General features: G+C 36.9%; 1 protein-coding gene across 2 annotated transcripts in view; it reads left to right on the plus strand.

The window, feature by feature from the left end:
- Positions 1-27,574, plus strand: part of BROX (BRO1 domain and CAAX motif containing) — a 1,162,070-nt gene that overhangs the window by 57,921 nt on the left and 1,076,575 nt on the right. For both annotated transcript variants that reach the window (XM_044057891.1, XM_044057898.1), the window contains exon 2: positions 24,446-24,591. In XM_044057891.1, the coding sequence (XP_043913826.1) occupies positions 24,491-24,591 (101 nt within the window). In that variant the 5' untranslated portion in view covers positions 24,446-24,490. The remainder of the gene's footprint in view (positions 1-24,445; positions 24,592-27,574) is intronic.

Consider the following 27,574-nt stretch of genomic DNA (forward strand, 5'->3'; position numbering starts at 1 on the left):
TGTTGATATACTCTTATCAGTGTTTTGTTTATTTTAACCAGTTTTGTATGCAGTTGTTTTATATCTTCCTGTAGATTACTGGAAGTCATGTCTGAAGGTTACATTACTTTTTTGCTGAACAGCTGCAGTACTCTCCCCGTTGGTGTTTCTTCATCACTTTTTGTAGCTGATTTTTTCCAGGTCGTCTGTATTTCTTATTCCTGGCATCCAGGCAGTGTACTGTACTAGTCAGTTACTGAAATTTACCCATAAACACAAGTGCACTGGCCTTCTCTGCTGAGTTCCTGTTTTCACACTGGGAGAGCTAGAAACAAGCTGTTACTCAGTGTGCAGCCATCTTGGAATTCCCCTTATTCTGAAAATCTTTGTTACAATTTTGAAAACAAAAACAGTATAACCAATAGTGTCTTCCTTAACTATTAACATAGTATTAGCAATAAGGTGATAAAACATAACTGCATACCTCTTAAAGAATGAATGTGAATGAGTTATTTCTGTCTCTAATAAGCTCAGCAACCGATTTGCTTAAGAATTAGCTAAGATGGCACCCATAGCCACACCTTTCAGTTGTTTAAAGATTTTGTTATTGAATACAAAGAAATTGTGCTTTATCAAATTCCATAAATTCTAAAATCACTTGTATATGGAGAAACCTCCCCCTAAAATGGAGAATAGCTTCAAGTCCATCACAGTGATTGATATTCAGATATAAACTTGTTAAATCTATTGTTAAAATGTATGATCCTACCAAATAATATTAGAAAGTCTGTCAGTCAGCGTAAAGTAGTCATGTATATAAGATCATACATTAGCTATATAGCTGCAGTATACATTGTGTATTTTCTTATCAGCCTAACCCCTTCTGGAACCACTTATTATTGGTCTTCCTGCGGTAGGAAAAACACCTTTGTGTGTTTTAGTTAAACAGTAAAAGACAGGCATCCTAGGCTTCTCAATTGTTAAACTATTACTAGTCTTTTTATTAAAGTAACGTAAAGCAACATGCCTGTATATTAACGTTTTACAATTTTGTTGTGCAGTCAAATGTGCACCATAATCCATTTTTATAAGTAAAATCATCTGAAGTAAGTAAGGCACATAATTCAAATATCGAGTAACATTTAAAATAATAATATTGTTGCCCTTATCTGAAGGTTGAAAACAAATTTCATTTAAAATGGTTTGAAAACACATAATTCACAAAACTGTACATTCAGAAAACGTGTCAATAACATTATTTTTAAACTTGGTGAGGGTCCTAAGCACAAATTCTTATGAGTTCTGAGCACAACAGTTTCAGTATCAATTTCTTCACGAGTAAAAAATCTTTAGAACCAATGCTGTCAGTGTTTAAGTATGTCATAGTCCCAAGTATTCCTAGCAAAAAAATCTTTTAGGTGTAACTTCCTCACAGAGATCCAAAAATTGTTGAGGATTACATGAAGTCTAGGAATATTTGTAGGTACAAACATCCAACAGCATTTCAAAACTGAAAAAGGTTATATCTGGAAAAATTCTTGCAAGAATAATGAAGAATAACAAAAAAAAAAAAAAAAAACAAACCCATGACTGAGGGTAAAGTGTAAAATAAACCAAAATATCAGTTAAACACCCTGTAAAGTGCAAAGGAACTTTCACAAAACAAGGTTAGCATAGTTTCCTTTAATATCCACCTGCGTAAAACTTCTTCAGAACATGTAAAAAAAAGCAACTTTTATACACAATATGCTCATGTTATAACCAATGACAAATCTTCAGTTATTCATTGGATGATGCATTGGTGCAGCGGTAGTGTTGTCGCCTAACAGCAAGAGGTTCTCTGGTTTGATTCTCGGCTGGAGTGCCTTCTGTGTGGAGTATACATGTCATGCCTGTGTTCATGTGGGTTTCCTCCAGGTGCTCTGGTTTTCTCTCGCATTACAAAGACACGTGTCTGGAGCATTTCTCCCTGGGTCTCCACTGAAAATTGGCTTCGTTGCAAGTCGGACTTTCCCAGTTAACAAATGTTAAATAAATAAATAAAAATTCAATTAAATAATTAAATGATAAAACACCAGATCTAATAGTTAACTGTTTTATAACCACTTAGTTTTCTTTATTTTAAAAAAACATTTTCTATTGATAATGTTCATTTAAACCAGGTAGAGAATCTTCTTCCAGCTTTATCTGCCATTCAACTTTCTTCTTATCTACCTGTTTTTTGAAGTCCCCATCTCTTTTGTCTACACAAATCTGTTCTAAAACAGCAAAGAAAAGCTTTTTAAAGTTCGTACAAATGACACAGTGTTTTGAACAAGGCATTGTTACTATCATACATATGTTCTTTTATGCTGTGTCTAATTCACCTTGTAGTCATACAAACAGTCACATCCCAAACACAGCCCATTGTAAATAATCCCTACAGAACCACAATGAAATCTTCCTGAAAAGTTTACTGCACAGCAAAATAATGTATGGGCTCTTATGAATGTCTGCAAACTGAGCACCCATTACATTTATAAGTCCTTCTTTCTTTGTTAGTTGCTAAGGGATGAATCTTTGTGTCAGTGGTCTCCAGCGTGTGCTTAAAGCTAACTTCTTTTTTATGTACAAATAAAGTCTGTTCTCCCAGAACATCAGATAAATCCTTGTTACCACTGATAACTTTCCATTTGTTTTAAATGATGTTTCTAAGAGCACAGCATGGAATACAATTCATACATATAATCTTGTTTTTTTTTGGACCTTCACTATTGCTGTTTATTTTATTATTACTTACAAACCCATAAAATGCCATGCATCTTAACACGGATGTCTTGTGCAGTTTTCTTTAAAAAATCAGGACTGTGATCTCTACTAACAAAGAGGCTAATAATAAATTTTATCTCATTCTCAAAGACTTCATCATTGATAATAATGAAGAATAACTGGTTCAAATGATTTTTTTCTGAACAGTATGAATAACCTTATTTTTTGTAAATTAGGAAGTAAAACAGCATTGTTGTAATTCAGAATCAAACAGTACCTATTTAATATAGTACCCTTTTGTTGTTATTTTTGCTGCAAGTGGAACCAGCATAGGTTCATAGGTATAGTCTAGGCTAACAACCACTAGGGCCCTTATAAGCCTAACCATGCAACCCAGATTGACTCACAAATTTGATTTATGTAGGTGGTGATTTACTGACTGCCTCCATCTATCAGAAACATAGGAGCCAGTCCAGGGGTGAATTTCCAATTACTCATCCATTGTCATGAAGTTGTTATAGCAAAGTAGGCCATGCACTTAAATAGTCTAGTTATTGACTGCTAGGCCTTATTTATTTATTAGCATTTACCTTCTAAATACTTGTGCTGCTCTGCTCCAAAGACCATTTCCAGTTATGGCCAGTGCCAAAATGCAAGACAAACAGAATTTACACTATTAGAAACAGTCTGATATAGATGTTTTAAGTATTATGACATTTCTTAAACACATTTTATTTTTAATCATGTAACTAGGTATCTTAGTTTAGATTGGATGTTGTGAGATGTATCCCAAGTATGGGTATTTAATGTATGTAATTAATGACGAACTTTAGTCTGAAGAAGTCACTGTGAGTAGAAGGAGACGAAAGCGCTAACTGAAGTCAATAAAGAGTGTTGGTTATCCTACAGACATTGCATTTTATTTTTAGTACTATTAGAAACAATATACAGAGTAATATACCTATATGTTATCAAAAGCTATTTATGTACAGCGAGTTTCATTATACATGCTGTGTTAGATGGTTCTTGAGTGTAATTCTGAGTTGGGGTAGTTGTTGCACTTTTTGACATCATGATAAATAGTGTTCAACAGTTAGACTGTGCTGACTTTGGAGTAGCATCTCTTGTTCTTGTTGGTAACATGTTCTTTTAATACCTTTATGGAGTTTAGAACAGAATACACCCTCTTCTTTTCTTGTACCAACAGTGCTTTACACATGAATTTGCAGGTTGTGTTGTATTAAAGAGAGGCAGCAAGATAACACAGTTCTCCATTCTATGAGATTATGTATTTTTGCATTCGTAAGTTAAATAAACAACGTCACTTATGTTTAAGGCTCTTTTATGTTGCCTAAATGCTTTCTGTCTTGTATATTTATGTGTTATCATTGTGGGTCTTTGACTGCACAGGTAGAAAAAAACATATTGATCTGAAAAAATGCAGTGTTGGACAGAGCAAAAATAGAAGGAAAATCAGGTAGGTTTCTGTTTGTTTATTTTTGAGAATGTACCTGATTATTGTTCTATTTTTCACTGTCTCAAGCCCAGCCATCAGGTTGTACTTCAGTGTCTGGACTTTATTCTTTTGGTATATGCTTGATTTTAGAATTCAAAATCAATTACAGCCACTTTTGTTAGTGGAAAAAAGAGGATAGCATCATTATTCTTGCTTAGAATATATGGGTCTGTTAAAGACCAAAGCACTTTAAAAAACATAACCGGCCTTATACATGAGTACCTATACATACAGTGTGCTGGTTTGATGGCAGTGGAAAGTATGAGAAAAAGCAGCAATCTCACAATCCTCCTTTTATGTGGTTTATGATTATACAGTTGTACTGTTGATCTGTTGTGTGTTAAATCAATAGTGTAATGGGCTATCTGCCCTAAGGCATTTATAAGCCTAGCCCAAATTTTTGTGGCTTCATTACCCCTATATAAAAAAAATACTGTGCCCATAGTTTTTGTTGTGCCAATGATTCCGGGGGTAAACCCTCGATCTTCTGGTGATAAATCTATCCCTCCAGCACGTCCTATTTATGTCCGTGCTAAGGTTTAAGGTTCATAGTATGTTGTTCTCATTATTTATTAAATCCTAATCTTTGGTTTACTGCACTGTGCCTGTATGAAATATGGAAGGTGTAATTTATGAAAAATACATTTATTTAAATAATTAACTGATTAATCAACCTGCCTAATTGAATCCGATCTAATTGTCCACCTTATTGATACTAAGGGAGCAGAATGCTGCCTGTTTTGGATGTGAAGGACTTTGTTTTTGTCATTTGAGGATTTTTTAATGTACTGATATCGAGACAGTGCTTACGTCAACTGACTGCTTTGAAGTTTATTAGTGTGTTGACTTGATTTGGAAGGGCTTTTATGCAGCTTCTCTGAACTATGTCTATGGTAGTATCTGACTTTATTTATTTGTTTGATATTTGTTAACTGGGATATATATATATATATATATAGTGAGTATATTGCTAGTTTAACTGTGATACATATATATAAAGACTGTATGTGTATATATATATATATATATATATTATATATATATATATGTGTATGTGTGTGTATGTATGTATATATATATATATATATATATATATATATATGTGTGTGTGTATATATATATATATATATGTGTGTATGTATATATGTATATAAGTGTTTCTGAGAATCTGCATAACTATGCAGTATGATTTATAACAATTTCTATGAATACAATATTTTATTCTATTGACAATAATGAGTTTGAGTAAATGCTCATATACAAGCAATTCAAGTTTTTTTTTGGAAGATGTTAATTGCATTTACATGACAGAAAATAGATGCATCTTAATATATGTAATGTCTGAATCATATTAGCCAAAGTTTTTGATTTAAATGAATGTTAGAACTTATTTTTCTCTCCTCTTGATTTCTAACATCAAGATTATTTGAATGCTATTTGAATACAAGTGTTTTATATTACATGGATGTATATAGTAGTATGAACAGTTTAAAAAAAAAAAAAGGTTTATTTTATTTTATATGATGCTGTTTTACCAAATGTGTAGTTTTGTCTTGCTAGATAATTGAATTGAAAACTGTTAACCTTAGTTAAATATAACTAGTATTAAATTGATAAGGTGGTAGCTGAGGTACTGCTGCTTAGGGTAGGGGGTTAACTTGAGTGGTAAATACTACTCTAAGTTGGAGTTTATAACTCCAGGCTGGATGCAAGGTTTAATCCTTACATTATTTTCACTTGTTCATTGTTATTTGTATATAGTTTTGACATCCACAATATATTTTGTACATTCATTGTCATTACAAACAAAATTGAATCCTATACAAAATCCCATAAGAGATTCAATAAATACAGCTATATTTAAAGGTACACCTAAAGGAGGAGATGTAACATTACTTATCTTGTTATTTGTTATTTTGATCATAAGATTCTTAAGTTTTAAAAATGCCAAATGACATCTTTAAAAGGAATTTCTTTAAACATTAATGGATTGAATAATCCATGTAAAAGGGCAAGCCTAATAAGATACATTAATTTACATAAGGCCAACTTAGTCTTCCTGCAAGAAACCCATCTCTTGAAAAAGATATTGATAAACTAGCCACAAACAAATATACAGTATTGGTTAGTTCAGAGCACACTCAGAAAAAAAGAGTAGTGGCTATTTTATGGAATAAAAGTATGCCAATTCCTAAAACCATTAAGTCTTATCAGGATGACAAAGGAATGTTTTGTATGGTTACAATACAAATTAATGGGAAGACTTACACTTTAATTAATGTATATTGGATACCTGGAATTGGTATTAATACAGTGAAACATCATCTTGATAAGATCATATCATTCTCTATAGGATATATTATTTTAGCTGGTGACTTTAATTGTATACTACATGAAAGTGATACTACCACTATAGGGAAAAGAAGAATTACATCTAATGCAAAACATTTAAATGATTTTGCTAATTCTTATCATTTGAATGATATTAATAATCATATAGATTCAAAATCATTACCATACACCTTTTTTCTAACAGATACAAAACTTATTCAAAAATAGATAGGGTCTTTATTTCTAACCAGATGGTAACAGATTTAATTAATTCCAAAATCATTTCATGTCCTATATCTGATCATAATTCAATTGTTTTTGAATTCATGATAAAAAATACTCATAATGTTCAGATCAAAAGGATACCAGCTTACTTAACTCAACTAAAAGACTATAAAGAATATATACTTTCAGAAGTAAAACATTTTTAGACATAAATAATACTCCTGAAGTCTCCATTGTTTATGTTTGGGATACCTTAAAATCATATCTATGTGGACAAAGTATCAGATGGTATAATAATAAAAGGAAATCTTGGGATAAGGAATTGTTAGATATTCAAAGTAAATTAGACTCTTATAAACATAATAATAAAGAAAATATTATGGACAAGAAAGTTATTGAAGAAATAAACAAACTAAATGAGAAATACAAAGAAATTTTAACTCATAAAGTTAAAATAACTTTAGAAAAATACAAGTTTTTGTCTTATTCAATAAGCCCCAAATACTTACATAGACTTAAAAATAAAACAAAAAGGTTGAATAAACAAAACCATATCAAAGAAATCTTTTCTCTAAGGAAAAAGAAGAATGTTTCTAGTATACCAGAAATACTAGATGAATTTAGAAATCACTTTCACAAAATTAACCATAATAACATTAACATCGAACCTAAAGATAAAATAAAGGAGTTTATAACCACAAACATGAATAAAAAGCTTAAACAACAGATTAAACTATTGGATAAGAGTATTTCATATACAGAAGTTATTACACAAATAAATAAGCTTAAATCAAACAAAGCACCGGGTAATGATGGTATTATACCAGAGATATATAAAATCCTTTCTAAAAGTACATATTCATTAATACATAAGGTTTTATTTTGGCCCAAACTGAGTTAATAACCCCATCTTGGCAATATACATTTATTTCGCCAATTTTAAAACCTAATAAAGATCCAACTAGATGTACTTCATATCGGCCCATCTCATTACTTAATGTTGATTATAAAATGTTTATGAGTATTTTGCTGATAGATTGAAGACAATCATTCCCGGCATTATAGATATAGATCAGACAGGCTTCATTGTAAATAGAAATACTTTTGATAATATAAGAAGAACTTTAACATTAATAGATTTTGCAAATAGGAAAAGAAAGATTTAACACTTATTAGTCTTGATATAAGTTCAGCATTTGATTCAGTAAGTTGGGACTATCTGTTTACCTTAATGAAGTGCACAAACTTCTCAGATGCATTTGTAAATCTAATTGAGCATTTATACAAAGGAACGCTATTTATATTAAGGTAGGAACATATGTTTCACAAAAAATACCCATTCTTAAAGGTACAAAACAAGGATGTCCACTTTCTCCACTATTTTTCACTTTAGTAATGGAGCCTTGGGCTAATTTGATCAGAAACAGCACTGACATAGAGGGTTTTGAAATAGATGAAAATACAACATCCAAAATTCAACTTTTGCAGATGATGTTCTAATTACATCAGCAGGATCTAATTCTTCTATGCAGTCTCTATTTGATAACATGATGAATTTTAAAAGTATTTCTGGTTTAATATTCAATGAAGAAAAAACTAAAATACTACCTATATATACACGAAAAATATTCTCATTAGTGATTTTACTAAATATGTACCCAATTCGGGTCAGATAACTTATTTAGGTATAATACTATCTAAAGATATTAAATCTATTATATATAATAATTATAATACCTGTTTTCTTAATATACAAAATCTTTTAATACCTGGAATAATATGTTTTTACTATGGAGGAGAGACTTACAATTATTAAAATGATAATATTCCCCAAGATTTTATACTTAATACAATCAATAATACTTCCACCTACAAAAATAATTATCAAGAAACTGAATACACTAATGTTAAATTTCCTATGGGCACCTAATAGACCTAGGATTGCATTAAAGAAACATACTAATGGCTGGTCTCAAGGGGTATTTCTTTTCCAGACTTTAATTTATATACTATCTCTTCTATTGTAAAAGTTATTACTTTATTAATAGATCAGTCATATGTCACAAAATGGAAAGATTATTGGGAGCTAATTAGTATGCACTTCATGAAAATCTCCTTAACACATAAAAATATGATTGTAAATAACTCCATGTTATGGTTACTAAAGGAATTTTGTACTTCACCTATTACACCTAAACATATGGTTTGTTACCCATTAAATATTATTATTAGTTATCGAACTTTATATTCATGCACCCTAAGTATAGGGAATGGAATTTTGTTGTATTCCCTATAATGTATACTCAGGGTATGCTTTTTTCATCTACTTCTGAAGGAACTCATTTAGCTATAGATAATGTTCTAAAGTACTGGTATCAGTTGATATCTGATAATAAAGTTAAAAATCTAGATTTCTTAAAACAAGAATTTGATCTAAGAGAAACTTGCTGGTTAGAGGTTCAGACCTTTAGACAACATCTCATTAATAAAATAGATCTAATGTCTATAACAGTTAAAGAATCTATTCCAACACTGATTGATTACTTGATATTAAATTTACAACATAAAGTTTCTGATAAAGGTAAACTTTCATACATACATAAAATTATCAGACAAGAAACTTTTTACAGTGTAGATTCATACTGGAATTATTTCACTTCTATTAATGGCGACCCACCAAATCAACAAGCTAAACAATATATATTGGAATCTGCTTATAGAACTACGTCTTCCATTGTCTGGAGACTTTATACATGGAAATTTTTACATAGATCTTTTTATACACCTTTGATGATGAATAAAATAAATAATAAAGATAATTTATGTAAGAGATGTAATGTAGAAATTAATGCTGACTGGGCTCATATGTTTTATGACTGTATAAAATTGAAAGAATACTGGAAGTCAATTAATGAATTTTTGCAGGCTCTTTTTACAGATAATTTCATTATTTCTAAATCTCTTATATTATTCAACACACCTGTACCTCAAAGTGTTAAAAGGTTAAGCTTCCCTTGTTATGGTCTATTCTAGCAGTGGCTAGGAAAATAATAACTAGAAATTGGATTTCAGATACACCTCCTTCGCTCAATGAATTTAAAAATGTTATGAATATAGTGTGCCATATGGAAATAAACACAATTAGGACAAGAACAAATAGAAAAACATCTTATTATATTGTATGGGATAATTTACAAAATTTGTTAAAAAATTTTAATTTCAATAGCATGGTATTTTAGTTTAATTGATCTGATTGTAGTGGATGTCTTTGTAAATACTTTAGTTGTTTTGTTGAATATTATAATAATACCTATTTTTAATTACTTGTATAAAATTGTTATGATATTTCTCTTGTATGTTAAAACAATAAACCTGTTTTGAAAAAAAAAAAAAAAAAAAAAAAAAAAAGCTATTTATGTACAGCAAGTTTCATTATACATGCTGTGGCAGTCAGACTATGTGGGTCCAAGAATTAAAGGTTAAGTCAGCATCATTAGGGTAATATGCAGGAAAGAAGGTGTGCCTCACTGTGGTTTTTGAATTGCATGCATTTATAGGTTTTAGTTAGATGGTTCTTGAGTGTAATTCTGAGTTGGGGTAGTTGTTACACTTTTTGACATCATGATAAATAGTGTTCAACAGTTAGACTGTGCTGACTTTGGAGTAGCATCTCTTGTTCTTGTTGGTAACATGTTCTTTTAATACCTGTATGGAGTTTAGAACAGAATACACCCTCTTCTTTTCTTGTACCAACAGTGCTTTACACATGAATTTGCAGGTTGTGTTGTATTAAAGAGAGGCAGCAAAATAACACAATTCTCCATTCTATGAGATTATGTATTTTTGAATTCGTAAGTTAAATTATTAAACGTCACTTATGTTTAAGGCTCTTTTATGTTGCCTAAATGCTTTCTGTCTTGTATATTCATGTGTTATTCTGTTACATCATTGTGGGTCTTTGACTGCACAGGTAGAAAAAAAACATATTGATCTGAAAAAATGCAGTGTTATGAGATTTTACGAGGGACAGAGCAAAATAGAAGGAAAATCAGGTAGGTTTCTGTTTGTTTATTTTTGAGAATGTACCTGATTATTGTTCTATTTTTCACTGTCTCTTAGCATATTCCAATAGAAAGCCCAGCCATCAGGTTGTACTTCAGTGTCTGGACTTTATTCTTTTGGTATATGCTTGATTTACAATGGGCATGCTGGTTGGGTTGGCCAGTTAGCGTTCTCATTTTTAATACAAACAAGCCATCATTGTAGAATTCAAAATCAATTGCAGCCACTTTTGTTAATGGAAAAAAGAGGATAGCATCATTATTCTTGCTTAGAATATATGTGTCTGTTAAGGACCAAAACACTTTAAAAAACATAACTGGCCTTATACATGAGTACCTATACATACAGTGTGCTGGTTTGATGGCAGTGGAAAGTATGAGAAAAAGCAGCAATCTCACAATCCTCCTTTTATGTGGTTTATGATTATACATAGTTGTACTGTTGATCTGTTGTGTGTTAAATCAATAGTGTAATGAAGACATACCCCCAAACTATTTTGCAACTGCAGCAACTTTCTTCATAGTATGTTGTTCTCATTATTTATTAAATCCTAATCTTTGGTTTACTGCACTGTGCCTGTATGAAATATGGAAGCTGTAATTTATGCTTGAAAAAATAATGGCTAGATTTGTTGCACCATTTATTTAAATAATTAACTGATTAATCAACCTGCCTAATTGAATCCTTGGAGGACCGTCTATCTGTTACTGTGACCTAATTGTCCAGCTTATTGATGCTAAGGGAGCAGAATGCTGCCTGTTTTGGATGTGAATGACTTTCTGTTTTTGTCATTTGAGGATTTTTTTAATGTACTGATATCGAGACAGTGCTTACGTCAACTGACTGGTTTGAAGTTTATTAGTGTGTTGACTTGATTTGGAAGGGCTTTTATGCAGCTTCTCTGAACTATGTCTATGGTAGTACTCATTGGCTGGGTTTTCTCTATATCATAGTTTTATGAAACAGTGAAAGAAATGGTTCTGACTTTATTTATTTGTTTGATATTTGTTAACTGGGATAGTCCGTCTGTTTTCAGCAGAGGCCTGGAGAGAAAAGCTCCACAATTTTAGAAAATTACAAGACTTACAAGCAAACTATGGTATATAAATATACAGTGAGTACATTGCTAGTTTAACTGTGATGACACTTTACACAAAGACTTACAAGCAAAATTAGTAGACATAAGTATGCAGTGAATAAATTTACACTTTTGTCTTAATAACACTTTACACAAAGTTATAAATTTGACCAGACTTTTACAAATTTGACAAGACTTTTAATATGATGCAGTGTCATTCAGATTGTTTTCATGTGCTTCTTGTGTTGTCTGTGGTAGGCGTTTACATTTTTTTAGTGTAGCATTTTTGCATTCATAACTTAACTGTAAATTTCTGCACTGCCATTTCTGTCATAGTATTATGCAGATGGCAACTACCATTAATTTGCTGTATAAATGCTTTTTCTTTATTTAATAAAGCAGAAGGAAGTTATTTCAAAGAAGAAGAAAAAGAAAAAAAGCAGGTTTAGATGAGTCTGAGGCAAAGTATGAAAAAGCAGCAATCATTGATGCTTATAATGCAAGTGTGTGTGTGTGTGTGTGTGTGTGTGTGTGTGTGTGTGTGTATGTATGTATATTTGTGTGTGTGTGTATATTTATCCATCCTTCTGACCATCCATCCTTTGTTGACCAGGTTAGTCCCACTAGGCTAGTGGCCTCTTTTTTAGGAGACCCGAGGTGGTATTTATACTACAAGGGGAACAATTTGATTGGGGATCATGGTACTTCCCATACATGTTGGAGTAGAGGAAGTGATGCACTCTGGAGCTACTAGGTGGCACTGTGCAACTGCAGTTCCAGGTATCCAATGATGGAGCAGGAGGACACTTACCAAGGAAAGAAGAATGAGATGAAATAACTGCTACAAAGCTGGGAAATGGATGACTGGAGACATAAGTGCTGAGAAATTTGATGAACCAGTCAGGGCAAAAGGAAGGAGAAGAAGCTAGATGGAGTGACATGATGGAGAGTGTTACAGGAAGAAGAAACTGAGAGATTGGAAACGCAAATAATTGCTGGTGAAGTGAAAGTAATAGAGGTATTCTCAGCTGAAGTAGTCAGTTTTTAGAGTTTACATGTGCAGAAGGGTTTTTTGTTACTAGAAAGAAGATATTGTGCAGATATATCAAGGCAAGGAAGAAGAAACTGAGAGGAGACAAACCTCTGCCGTTTCTTAACGGCTACAGAGAAGCCAATAAGTGGCAAGAGTTAAAAGTAAAAGTGATGGCAGTCTGAACAGGCATGACATTATGAATAGTATTGTTTGCCATTAGGATTTAACATTAATTCATTTAGGGGATGAAATTTTTTGTGAGGGACATTTGAGAGCTTTAACTTGCTGCAAGAATTTGTGACCGAGACTGAAACAGGAAATGCAGTAGCACCATGAAAAAAATATATTATTATATAGTAAAGTACATGAAATCAGAAAAAATGCGTTGAAAGAAATTTATCGACTGAGGGTTGGTAAGTGTGAGCAACTATGAATGTTAAGGATGTGAAAATTTAGCATATTTCAAATACAGTAATTGTGAATGGTAAGAGAGGATTTGCTTTGTACTGGGGTCAGCTGAAAGCATGTTATTTCTGTGGGAATGAAAATAATTTAGTACAAGACTGTCAAATGAAGGTGTGGCTAAGGCAGGGAGACAAGACCTACAGAAACAAACTCTAAGCCTTTTTGTACACTTCTGGTTTGACTGTCCCATACTGAAAAATGAAAGAGTAGATGAAGAGGAAAGCTCAGAAGAAAGACAAACGGTAGAAAATATTACAGAAGATGTTGAAAGATGAAGTCATATGGGAGATACTGAAGAAAGGTTAAACAATGTGGAGATACTTAGGGAAGAAATAACCCTTCAAAGTGAAGTTATTAGTACACAGGATGAGAATCAATTTGCAATTTTAGAAAGGAAGAGGGAGAAATTGGGATGGGAGAAGAACAGATAGTTAAACATCAGTTGGTGGGAGACTTAGGAGAAGGAAAAGAAAAATAAGATCTAGAAGTAAAGCATGTACAACAAAAGAAAATGATGTAGGACTTTTAGCATTAAATGTGAATAACATTAGAAGTAATATAAGAGGTTTGGTGGTGAAGTGGTAGGGGAAAATTGATGTTGTAGCTTGCTAGATACCAGATTTAACAAAGAAGAAGAAGAAGAAGAAAAATTAGAAGAATACAGGCAATATGGGGGCGTCAAATTGTTTGGTCAGTAGGAAATTAGGCATGTTCCAGAAAAGGAATTTTTTTTAACAGAAAAGGAAGAAATAAAAATGTTGTATGTAACAATGGTAACACCAGGAAGGGTAGTGATATGACAATGAGACAAACATGTACGCAATTAATATGCATGGACTGATATGACACAGAGAAACAGTTATTTGTAGGAATAAAAAATAAAATATGTTAGTAAATATGCCAGTATTGATGGTAAGATATTTTAATTGTAATCAGAGGAAAGATAAGTGGAAAAAATAACACAAAATATTAAGATGTTTAGGGATTTAATATAATGTGGAGATTTAAAAGTTGGAAAGAATATAGAATGGACATATGAAAGGGGAGTTTTTAAGACCGAAATTGATTTGTATCCGATCATAGAGCAGTATGGCCTAGAAAAGGCGAAGATGGCCAAATAATGTTATTAATGTGATAATTTGTGGGGACTCCCTATCCCCAAAGGGGATAATGATGCAGGCTTCGGCATTCAGTTTGAGGCCATGCTTCTGGCACCAGTCATTTGCTTGGGTGAGACCCTTTTGGAGGATGTAAACATCACTAGGGGACTTGATGACAGCGCCCAGCTTGCAGTCATCTGCAAACTTGATCAGCCATAACCCACTGGTTTTGGCCTGCACCTCAGAAAAGTATATCCCAAACAGAGGCCCCAAGACCGATTCCTGGGGTACACCACTCATTATGGGTCTACTGCTTGAGGTGGCTTCCCCTGTTTTGACTAAGTGAGTTCTATCAATGAGTCAGTTTGCTACCCATCTGGTAACATATGGATTGATGTCTAGTTGAGAGTGTTTATCTATTATTACTATATTGTACCCGAATTTAGAATAGTATTGAAGGCTTTGGACAGGTCAAGGTAGGCAGTGTGCACCGTCTTCCCCTCGTCCATGACTTTGGTGACTGTCTCAAAGAAGTAGACCAAATTTAACAGGCATGACCTTCCCTTGACAAAACCAAACTGTGTGGGTCGAGCGTTTGGAGGTTACCAATGACCTTGTTAATGAGGTCCATGATAATCCACTCCATGACCTTGCAGATCAGGCTAGTTAGGCTGATAGGTCTACAGTTTCCTGGATCGGTGGATGCTGTACCTTTGTCCTTTTTTGGTATGTACCTGACCAGGCATATGCAGCAACTGGAGCAATCTCAGAGGTCCCTTACAAAAAGAATACAAGGTGTAACAAACCTACCTTATACTGAGCACTTTAAAGCCTTTTCTCTCTACTATATGTATATCTATTTACATGTACACACACGCACACATTTACGTGTACACACACACACACACACACACACACACATAAACGTGTGTGTGTGTGTATGCATGTATGTATATATATATATATATATATATATATATATATATATATATATATGCATGTATGTGTGTGTGTGTGTGTGCGCGTGTGCGCGTGCGTGTTAAACTGGCTGTGACAGATTCCAGAACCACCTGGATATGGAAAGCTGATTTAAGTATACTTTTTTGCACTTGATCTGTTTCAGTGATATTTAACAAAACTGTACTGCATTTATTTATTTGCCTCATTGAATATTGGTGGTCTCCGTCGGCAGTTTTTTCCCACCCTGCCACCCAAGTGTTGTTGTATTCTTAAACTTGGTCACTTTCAAATTACCTGCCCCTGCTGTAAATTTGTTTGTGGACACTCCTCCTAGCCCCATCTCATTTGCTGTCTCAAATGAGTACAGTGAGATCATTTGGGAAGGACTACCACTGTGCTTTGATTTTGGACACTCTTCCCAGTCCCTTCTCATCAGCTCTGTCTACTGTGTACAGAGAGAGCATTTGGGAAGGCCAACCCCCTTAGTTTCTTAATCTTGAATTATATTCTGTTTCCTCCCTCTTCACTTAACAGAAAAAAAAAATACACTTTATTCAGCTGCTCTTACTGTAACTTTGTTCTTCCTACTTTATTGCCTTATTTTACTTTGCTGTGTGCTCTTAAGTGTTCAAGTGCTTTTATTCTGCTGGATTTATTACTGCTTGTTAGTAGCTTGATTTAATTTATCTGCTATTCTAAGCATCTTAGTTTTGGTTTTAGCACTTGTGCTTCAGGCCAATTATTTTACATATAAGAAGGTTTTTGTGGTCTACACTCTCGTGGACAAACCCTCATCAAAACTCTCTCTCCATAAGCCCGCCAAAGTATTCAGAACACTATGTCTGGACAATTCCCATCAGTTTCTCCTGCCAGCCTGGTCGACATGGGCATACTGAGACAGTGTAGCAACTGCCTCATGTTCACTGACAGCCCTCTTCTCCTAGCATAGAATTATTCTACTTGCAAGAAATGCATCTACATCAGTGACCTGGAATCCAGGCTGTCTCACGCCACAGTATGTACTCCTGGCAAAGAGGAGATTGCCAGCACAAACACCACACCACCCTCCTCACATAGCCAAGCACAACATACGTCTACCTATGCAGAGATCCTCAATAAACACTTATGTAAAGAGCAGAGATCTCCAAAACGCACTCATAAACATTCCACACACATCACCACAGACATCACAAACAGCAGACAACACACCAATGTCTTTCAAACACAGCCCATAAGGCATAAGAATAAACCAAACATATTAATTATTGGCGATTCAGTTTTGAGACACACCGATGTCCCCCTCACCAGACTTTATAAGGAGAAGGTCATAATAATTTGTCTGTCAGATGCCAGAGTCTGCCACATCACACATGCACTTAAGTCTCTCCACAACAGGTACAAGTATGACTCTGTCATTGTCCATGTTGGTATGAATGACTTGAGATATACTTCTCTGGACTGTATGAAGAGAGACATGATTGAGCTCTCAGAGTATGTGTCCTAGGCAGGTATGACCCTAGCCCTAAGCAGCATCCTACCTTAACCAAGAGTGATACCACAATACCAACAAAAAACAATTGACTTAGTTTCTGGTGTCTTTCCAAGGGGATCCAGTATCTGCCTGCCTGCCTGCCTGCCTGCCTGGGATGACTTGGTTAACAGGCCTCGATGCTTTGGGAGAGATGGCCTCCACCTGTCATCCTGGGATTCCAGATCCTGGCCAAGGCTTTTGCCTCTCCCTTAGTGGCTATGTCTCAAAGACAAATCATCCAACATAAAAGATCTGCAAAAAAGCAAATTGAAGGTCATGCTTCTTAATGCTAGAAGCCTTAACCTGAATATGCACTGTATGGAGGCTCACCAAGCACTGGAAGATGACGATGTGTATTTGGTCATGGAAACTTGGTTCAGGGCAAGCACCCCTGCCTTACCAGGCTATACCTCATTCCACACATTCTGATCACAAAATGAGGTGGGGAAGACTAAGGGTGGTAGAGTCTCTATCTTTATTAAGGCCAGGGAGAACTCCAGACTGGTTAGCCAGCATGACGAACTGGAATTACTCCAGGTGCAACTGACACTTGGCTCACCCATCCAAGTTACAGCCAGCTATAGACCCCCTCCATGACACAGGATACCCACTCCTCCTACCTGGACTTACTTGTCTCCATCAAGGTACCTTCTGACACCCTGATCCTTGGTGACTTCAAGTACCCTACCATAGACTGGGTGAACTATTCCTGTACTAATGCACTCACCCAGGAATTCCTTGACTTCATCAGTTCTAATGCACTAGACCAACTTGTCTCATCCCCCACAAGGGGAGATAACATTCCGAACTTAGTTCTCACCAACATGAGCAACTGCTGCACCACTCCCATAGTATGTTCTTCTCTGGTGAGATCAGGTCATCGGTCTGTATCATTCGAAGTTTCTATCGCACCCAACCCCCCCAGTTGTAACCAGGCTAAAAAAAATTCTCAAAACCTGACTATAACCTCCTAAGGGAGGGTATCATTAGCTTCACTGCCCCCCTTAGAGGATGCAGACAACTATGCTGAACAGTACACCAGTGCAGTATACAAGCACCTGTACAACTGCATGGACTCAGCCATACCCTACAGAACTAAAAGCTGCTCCTCAAGGAAACGCAAACCTGTCTGGTAGACATTCTCTATCAACAGGCTTTACAACAAAAGGAAGATACTGTTGTCCAAAGGTAACAATGAACAAATTCCAAATTGGAAAAACTCCCTTCCTCAGCCTGAACAAGCAAATTAAATCACTAGTGAAAACCTTCAAAGCCAATTATGAATTGAAAATAGCCTCCGAAAGAAAGGGAAAGCACAAAGCCTTTTTCAGTTACATCAGGAACGTACATGACAAAGCCCATGTTTGCTTTGAATTAGTATTTATCGGTACCTCTTACACTGATCCTGTTGACTTAGCCAACCTGCTAGCAGATAGGTTCAGCGGAAGCTTCACCCCCCCCATGCCCATTCAGCATTCCTAATTCTTGTCCTTCACCTCACATCTCCATAGATCAAGTGTTAAAGGCCCTATCCAAGGCAAAGAACACAGCTTCCATGGAACCTGGTAGTATCCAAGGCTGTATTCTGCACCATCTCCAGCAAGAACTAGCTTCGCCATTGAGCACCATATTCAACTACAGCCTAAGTACATGCTTCATTCCAGCATAGTGGAGAACTGCCATTGTTATCCCCTTGCACAAAGGTCGTGCCACTACTGACACTGGAAACTGTCACCCCATTAGCTTGACAAGTTTGATTTGTAAAGCCAAGGAGGATATTATTATGGATCTCATAAACAAGGACATAGGCAATCTCCAAGCACTTGACCTCACCCAGTTCGCATTCGTGAAGGGCATATCTTGACTGTTGAATCTGGTTGACTTCTGAGATTGTCACCAAGGTCCTGGATGAGGAAAAGTCAGTACATACAGCTTACCTTGACTTGGCTAAGGTCTTTGACACAGTCCCCCACTCTGGCATCAATGAAAAGCTATCACAACTTGGCGTAAATCCCTGTCTCATCAGGTGGGTGGCCAGCTGGCTTACCAGTAGGAGACACAAGGTCAAAATAAGCACCTCCACCTCCAACAGCAGACCTGTCACTAGTGGTGTTCCTCAGGGATCTGTCCTGGGACCCCTGCTTTTTGGCATCTACTTCTCAGAGGTCCAGGCAAAGACAAAAGGCCTGTAGCTGACCATGTTTGCAGACGACTGCAAGTTGTGGGTTGTCATTGACACCCCACATGGTAACATACTGCAAGAAGGCCTCACAGCTACAGATGACTGATGCCAAAGTCATGGCCTTAAGTTAAATGCAAAAAATCGGCAACAACATGTGCCTTCTGATTACCACAGCAACAGCAACCCCCTAAGCACACAACCTTTGGTGAGAGACTTGGGTACTCAGGTTGACAACAATCTCACATTAGACCACCATGTAGCGGTACTGGTCAGAAAAGCCTTTTTCGTGGTTCATCTCATAAATAAAGGGATTGCATCCAAAAAAAATAGGTGGTTATTACCTCTCAGTACTCCTCCCTCATTAGGCCAATAATTGAGTATAATGCCCCGTTTGGTATGTACTTCTCCAAACACCTGCACCAACTGGTAAGGCCACAGAAACACCTCACAGAGAGTCCATGGCCTCCAACACCTTTCCTATGCAGAAAGGCTGAAATCACTGTCACTGTACTCTGCGTCATATAGATTGCTCAGAAGTGATCTGTGTCTCGCCTACAAGGCGATATTGGACCCTGCCCTACTAGAAATGATCCATATCCATAAGTTTAACTCCTCATGCACTACCCACTTGAAAGGTCTAAAGCAGAGAGATCCTCAATAAAAACTTATGTGAACAGCAGAGATCTCCAAAACGCACTCATAAACATTCCACACACATCACCACAGACATCACACACAGCAGACAACACACCAATGTCTTTCAAACACAGCCCATAAGGCATAAGAATAAACCAAACATATTAATTATTGGTGACTCAGTTTTGAGACACACCGATGTCCCCCTCACCAGACTTTATAAGGAGAAGGTCATAATAATTTGTCTGTCAGGTGCCAGAGTCTGCCACATCACACATGCACTTAAGTCTCTCCACAACAGGTACAAGTATGACTCTGTCATTGTCCATGTTGTTATGAATGACTTGAGATATACTTCTCTGGACTGTATGAAGAGAGACATGATTGAGCTCTCAGAGTATGTGTCCTAGGCAGGTATGACCCTAGCCCTAAGCAGCATCCTACCTTCACCAAGAGTGATACCACAATACCAACAAAAAACAATTGACTTAGTTTCTGGTGTCTTTCCAAGGGGATCCAGTATCTGCCTGCCTGCCTGGGATGACTTGGTTAACAGGCCTCGATGCTTTGGGAGAGATGGCCTCCACCTGTCACCCTGGGATTCCAGATCCTGGCCAAGACTTTTGCCTCTCCCTTAGTGGCTATGTCCCAAAGACAAATCATCCAACATAAAAGATCTGCAAAAAAACAAATTGAAGGTCATGCTTCTTAATGCTAGAAGCCTTAACCTGAATATGCACTGTATGGAGGCTCACCAAGCACTGGAAGATGACGATGTGTATTTGGTCATGGAAACTTGGTTCAGGGCAAGCACCCCTGCCTTACCAGGCTGTACCTCATTCCACACATTCTGATCTCAAAATGAGGTGGGGAAGACTAAGGGTGGTAGAGTTTCTATCTTTATTAAGGCCAGGGAGAACTCCAGACTGGTTTGCCAGCATGACAAACTGGAATTACTCCAGGTGCAACTGACACTTGGCTCACCCATCCAAGTTACAGCCAGCTATAGACCCCCTCCATGACACAGGACACCCACTCCTCCTACCTGGACTTACTTGTCTCCATCAAGGTACCTTCTGACACCCTGATCCTTGGTGACTTCAAGTACCCCACCATAGACTGGGTGAACTATTCCTGCACTAATGCACTCACCCAGGAATTCCTTGACTTCATCAGTTCTAATGCACTAGACCAGCTTGTCTCATCCCCCACAAGGGGAGATAACATTCCGAACTTAGTTCTCACCAACATGAGCAACTGCTGCACCACTCCCATAGTATGTTCTTCTCTGGTGAGATCAGGTCATCGGTCTGTATCATTCGAAGTTTCTATCGCACCCAACCCCCCCCCCCCCCCCAGTTGTAACCAGGCTAAAAAAAATTCTCAAAAGCTGACTATAACCTCCTAAGGGAGGGTATCATTAGCTTCACTGCCCCCCCTCAGAGGATGCAGACAACTGTGCAGAACAGTACACCAGTGCAGTATACAAGCACCTGTATAACTGCATGGACTCAGCCATACCCAACAGAACTAAAAGCTGCTCCTCAAGGAAATGCAAACCTGTCTGATAGACATTCTCTATCAACAGGCTTTACAACAAAAGGAAGATACTGTTGTCCAAAGGTAACAAGAAACAAATTCCAAATTGGAAAAACTCCCTTCCTCAGCCTGAACAAGCAAATTAAATCACTAGTGAAAACCTTCAAAGCCAATTATGAATTGAAAATAGCCTCCGAAAGAAAGGGAAAGCACAAAGCCTTCTTCAGTTACATCAGGAATGTACATGACAAAGCCCATGTTTGTTTTGAATTAATATTTATCGGTACCTCTTACACTGATCCTGTTGACTTAGCCAACCTGCTAGCAGATAGGTTCAGCGGAAGCTTCACCCCCCATGCCCATTCAGCATTCCTAATTCTTGTCCTTCACCTCACATCTCCATAGATCAAATGTTAAAGGCCCTATCCAAGGCAAAGAACACAGCTTCCATGGAACCTGGTAGTATCCAAGGCTGTATTCTGCACCATCTCCAGCAAGAACTAGCTTCGCCATTGAGCACCCTATTCAACTACAGCCTAAGTACATGCTTCATTCCAGCATAGTGGAGAACTGCCATTGTTATCCCCTTGCACAAAGGTCGTGCCACTACTGACACTGGAAACTGTCACCCCATTAGCTTGACAAGTCTGATTTGTAAAGCCAAGGAGGATATTATTATGGATCTCATAAACAAGGACATAGGCAATCTCCAAGCACTTGACCTCACCCAGTTTGCATTCGTGAAGGGCATATCTTGACTGTTGAATCTGGTTGACTTCTGAGATTGTCACCAAGGTCCTGGATGAGGAAAAGTCAGTACATACAGCTTACCTTGACTTGGCTAAGGTCTTTGACACAGTCCCCCACTCTGGCATCAACGAAAAGCTATCACAACTTGGCGTAAATCCCTGTCTCATCAGGTGGGTGGCCAGCTGGCTTACCAGTAGGAGACACAAGGTCAAAATAAGCACCTCCACCTCCAACAGCAGACCTGTCACTAGTGGTGTTCCTCAGGGATCTGTCCTGGGACCCCTGCTTTTTGGCATCTACTTCTCAGAGGTCCAGGCAAAGACAAAAGGCCTGTAGCTGACCATGTTTGCAGACGACTGCAAGTTGTGGGTTGTCATTGACACCCCACATGGTAACATACTGCAAGAAGGCCTCACAGCTACAGATGACTGATGCCAAAGTCATGGCCTTAAGTTAAATGCAAAAAAATGTATTATCATACGATTCGGCAACAACTTGTGCCTTCTGATTACCACAGCAACAGCAACCCCCTAAGCACACAACCTTCGGTGAGAGACTTGGGTACTCAGGTTGACAACAATCTCACATTAGACCACCATGTAGCGGTACTGGTCAGAAAAGCCTTTTTCGTGGTTCATCTCATAAATAAAGGGATTGCATCCAAAAAAAATAGGTGGTTATTACCTCTCAGTACTCCTCCCTCATTAGGCCAATAATTGAGTATAATGCCCCATTTGGTATGTACTTCTCCAAACACCTGCACCAACTGGTAAGGCCACAGAAACACCTCACAGAGAGTCCATGGCCTCCAACACCTTTCCTATGCAGAAAGGCTGAAATCACTGTCACTGTACTCTGCGTCATACAGATTGCTCAGAAGTGATCTGTGTCTCGCCTACAAGGCGATATTGGACCCTGCCCTACTAGAAATGATCCATATCCATAAGTTTAACTCCTCATGCACTACCCACTTGAAAGGTCTAAATCTAATATGAAACATCAACAAAACATGCTGGAGAGACAAGTTTGTCTCCCAGAGGCTACACCATCCCATGGAGCCCATGGGAATAGACTTCCCATACATGTCAAACAGAGTACCTTGCTGACCCTCTTCAAGCGCAAACTTGTTGAGTGGATGGGAAACCATAAATTTGTCCCAGGGGTTCCAGCTGTGTCCCTCATTGACAGGGGTGAAAGATGCTGACTGAGGTTTCTTTTTTTGGGGATAAACTCTTGGCTAGGCTTGTAAGGGCTACAGGGCCATTACCTTAGTAACCTCCTTTGATCCTACGTGTGTGTGTGTGTGTGTGTGTGTGTGTGTGTGTGTGTGTGTGTGTATTTATATATATGTGTGTGTGTGTGTGTGTGTGTAGATAGATGTATGTCGATATGTAAAACACATATAAACACATTTTATTGTGTGTTTGATTGCTGTTTATATATATATATATATATATATATATATATATATATATATATGTGTGTGTGTGTGTGTGTGTGTGTGTGTGTATGTATGTATGTGTATATATATATATATATATGTGTGTGTGTGTGTGTGTGTGTGTGTGTATGTATGTGTGTGTGTATATATATATATATATATATATATATATATATATATATATATATATATGGTATTTATTTAACTGAAAATCATCTGTACAATCACACTTTTGTGCGACTTTAAATGCTGAAATACAATATTTCGGACGGAACAAGATTTCAAAAATGGTAATCTGGAAACCAGATATGACTATTTTCGAAATCGAGACATCTCAAAACATTGTTATGCAGGGGGGGGGGCAAGCCCCCCTGCACCCCCCCACACCCCCTACTTTAATATACAATCTCCGCGATCGCACTACAGTGAGGGAAAGGATTCATTTCCCAATCCCCACTATAGTGCGATCTGCACCTGAAATGCCGACTTCCAGTGAGCGAGTGGCAATGTGCATTTGCTCATTGGAAGTCAAACCATCGTCACTTGGCATTTTAGTAATCTTGAGGTTGTACTTTCGCTCTTTTGTGCCTCCTTTCACATAAATGAAGGTATACCATAATATATATATATATCTATATATATATATATATATATATATATATATATATATATATATATATATATATATATATATATATATATATATATGTATGTATGTACACACACACACACATATAATGTGTGTGTGTGTGGATAAATAAAAGTAGGTATATGTGTGGAGATGTGTATGTGTGCTGTTGGCTAATGTTTTTGATAAGGAGATGTCTTGACATATTCTGTTTTCCGTCCTTTTTTCTTTTCCCTTGCAGGTGTATTACTACTGACGTAACTGATTTAAAGGTTCATTTACAAATATGACACACTGGTTTCATCGAAATCCCTTAAAGGCTACAGCCCCTGCCTCCTTCAATTTATATGGAGTGTCCACAACTACTGCTACAACAAAGATCTGCAAGTGAGTATCAGTTTCGGTATCATCAGGTGAAGGCTAATGTTGATACTTTCTTTTATGTATTCACTGAGCTGTATCTTGTTTGTAGGCGGAGATGTGGAAATTACTAAACTAAGTGAAATGCAATAAACTGGATTCCGCTCCAATAAAATAAAGTTTGTTAGTCACTCATTTACTGAATTATATAAAGCAAATGGGTTCAGTGAACCATGTCTACTTTTTATGAATGATTGTTGATGATTTGCAGTAACTCCTAACATTAGTTGATGTTAAGCAAGGAACAGAAAAAAATATTTTCATGCAATTATATTCTTGTGTGTGTATATAGCCTGTAGTATATATTTTTTCAGTTTTTTTGAGTATTGCATATGTTGAACGAGTTAAGTAGTTGAATTTACTTTTTCTTTTGAAATTTTCACTTATGTTGCTGTCATTTGACCTTGGGGTTACTATATTTAATTATGGGGTTTGATTTGCTTTGGTTTTATCCATTCATTCATTCATTCCCATATGTTATAATGCTGATAGCTTAGTAGTTTTAAGTTCAGTACTTTTTTATTTTATATTAGGAAACTGTAGGTATTTTTAAGGTTTGAATTTATTTCAGTTGGTTGCATTGTGTGATGGTGTTATGTTTTTGAAGTTTGCTGTGTATTAACATAGTTCAGGTAGTTTCATTTACAGTAATAATACAAATGACAGGAAGGCTTCAGAAGACCCAAACATTTTAATAAATAACTTTGAAGCCTTCCTGTCATTTTTATTATTTTCAGTGCAGCATGTACCCAGTTTAATTCATTTGATGCGGTTTCTCCTTACATTAAAGCATCGCATCTCTCCTAAGAAGCCAGAAAACATCCTTCATTTATAACAAGATATGGGAGCAGACTTATCCATGGTTGTGGTCTGTACTGAATACAGATGCCATGGCCAGCTGCACACCCTGTGAAACAGCATTTACTATCAAGTGGAATGGAGAAGTCAGGTAGACATCACCAAAGCCTTCAGCTCCTGGAGCAAAACTGTGTGGTGAGAGTGTTCATGCATCTAGTGAAACCTTCAAAGTAACAGCAGCTGAGGTGACAACAGATTACCATGTGGCAGAACAGAACCTCTCAAATGTGTCTTTGGACTGTGGAAGTAAGCTGGCAAAGATACTTTATACTGACCCTATTGTGGCTGTGAAACTCAAGCTGTAGGAAGGCTGATGCAGAGTACATTGTAATGATCTTACTTTTAACATTGTCAGAACAGCTGCTTTTAGAAAAAAATTAACACGTTGTATTTTTTACTACCAACAAATGTGTCCAATAAAGTAGACAGATAAATGTTCCCCTTTATTATTTAGTACTTCAGCCAGCCTTATGGTATACATCAAAAATTGCTGAATTTTCATGAAAACCTGTAATGAAAGTGCTGAGGTTGTCTTTGAAAACACAAAGGATGTACTTATGCTGAAAGGACTGCAAGTCCAAAACTTGGTAAGCATAAGTCCATTTTTAAACATCTTAAAGATGAAGTGCCTCCTCAACTTAAACAAGAATCTTAAAGATGAACTGCCTCCTCAACTTAAACAAGCAAGTAAATCTCCTAATGAAGCACTCCAAAGTTAACTACGAATCCAGATTAGCTTCCCTAACTAAGGATAACCACAAGGCATTCTTTAGTTACATCCGTAACCTCAAAGGTAGGGTCCAGAGTTGTGCTGAACTCAAAGTAAATGGTACTACATATACAGAACCTGTTTATATAACAAATCTGCTGGCAGACAGGTTCATTTAAAACTTCACTCCCCTGTCCCCGCCACATATATCCTAAAGCATCCCTAACCCCTGTCCCCCACCTAGCATATCTGAGGAGCAGGTCTTAAATACCCTCTCCAAGACCAAAAACACAGGCTGTATGGGACCAGACAACATCCCGGGCTGAGTTCTACATGGGTTAAAACTGGAATTAGCATCACCATTGGTTATGCTTTTCAATCAGAGCCTAAGCAGTGGCTTTATCACAGCACAATGAAAACGGCTACTGTCATCCCTTTGTACAAAGGAGGTACATCCACAGACCCCGGGAGCTATAGACCCATTGGTCTGACCAGGCTTATCTGCAAGGCCATGAAACCAATCACAATGGAACTTAACAAAGATATAGGAAATCGCTAGACCCTACCCAGTTTGGTTTTGTCAAGGGAAGATCATGCCTGTTAAACTTGGTGGACTTTGAGACAGTCACCAATTCCCAAGATGAGGGCAAGTCTGTGCAAGCAGCTTACCTAGACGTAGCCAATGTCTTTGACACAATCCTCCACTCGGGCATCATTGATAAACTCACCCAGCTGGGTACCAACCGATATATTGTCAGGTGGGTTGCAAACTGGCTCACCGATAGAACTGATATGGTCAGAATAGGGGACTCTGCCTCCTTCTTCAGCAGACCTGTAATCAGTGGCGTTTCACATGGATCAGTTCAGGGAAGCCTACTATTCAGAATCTATTTCTCCGAAGTACAGGCTAAAACTAAAGGAGTGTGGCTGACAAAGTTTGCTGATGAATGCAAACTGGGAGTGATCATTGGAACCCCTAGCGATGTCAACATTCTGCAAGAAGGTCTTATGCAGACTAATGTCTGGTGCCAAAGTCATGGCCTTAATGCTTGTCATCCCCTTTAGCAAAGGCGATGTTCCTGCAAACTACCACATCAATAGCAATACCCTAAACACAGTGATGAGAGATGTGGGCACACATGTCGACAGCAACTTTAACTTTGATCGCCATGTCTCCACAGTCATAAGAAGGACATTTTATATTGCTCATCTCATAAGTAAGGACATTACCTCCAGAAAAAAGAGGTTATAACCCCCCGCCCCCGTACTCTTTCCACATCAAGCCAATAATAGAGTACAACGCTCCCTTTGGTGTGTTCCTTTCCAAATACCTGCAGCAATTGGAGAGACCACAGATGTTCCTTACAAAGAAATTTCAGGGTC

This window comes from Protopterus annectens, chromosome 1.part2 (assembly GCF_019279795.1).
Source record: "Protopterus annectens isolate FY-2018-M chromosome 1.part2, PAN1.0, whole genome shotgun sequence".
Lineage (NCBI taxonomy): Eukaryota > Metazoa > Chordata > Ceratodontiformes > Protopteridae > Protopterus > Protopterus annectens.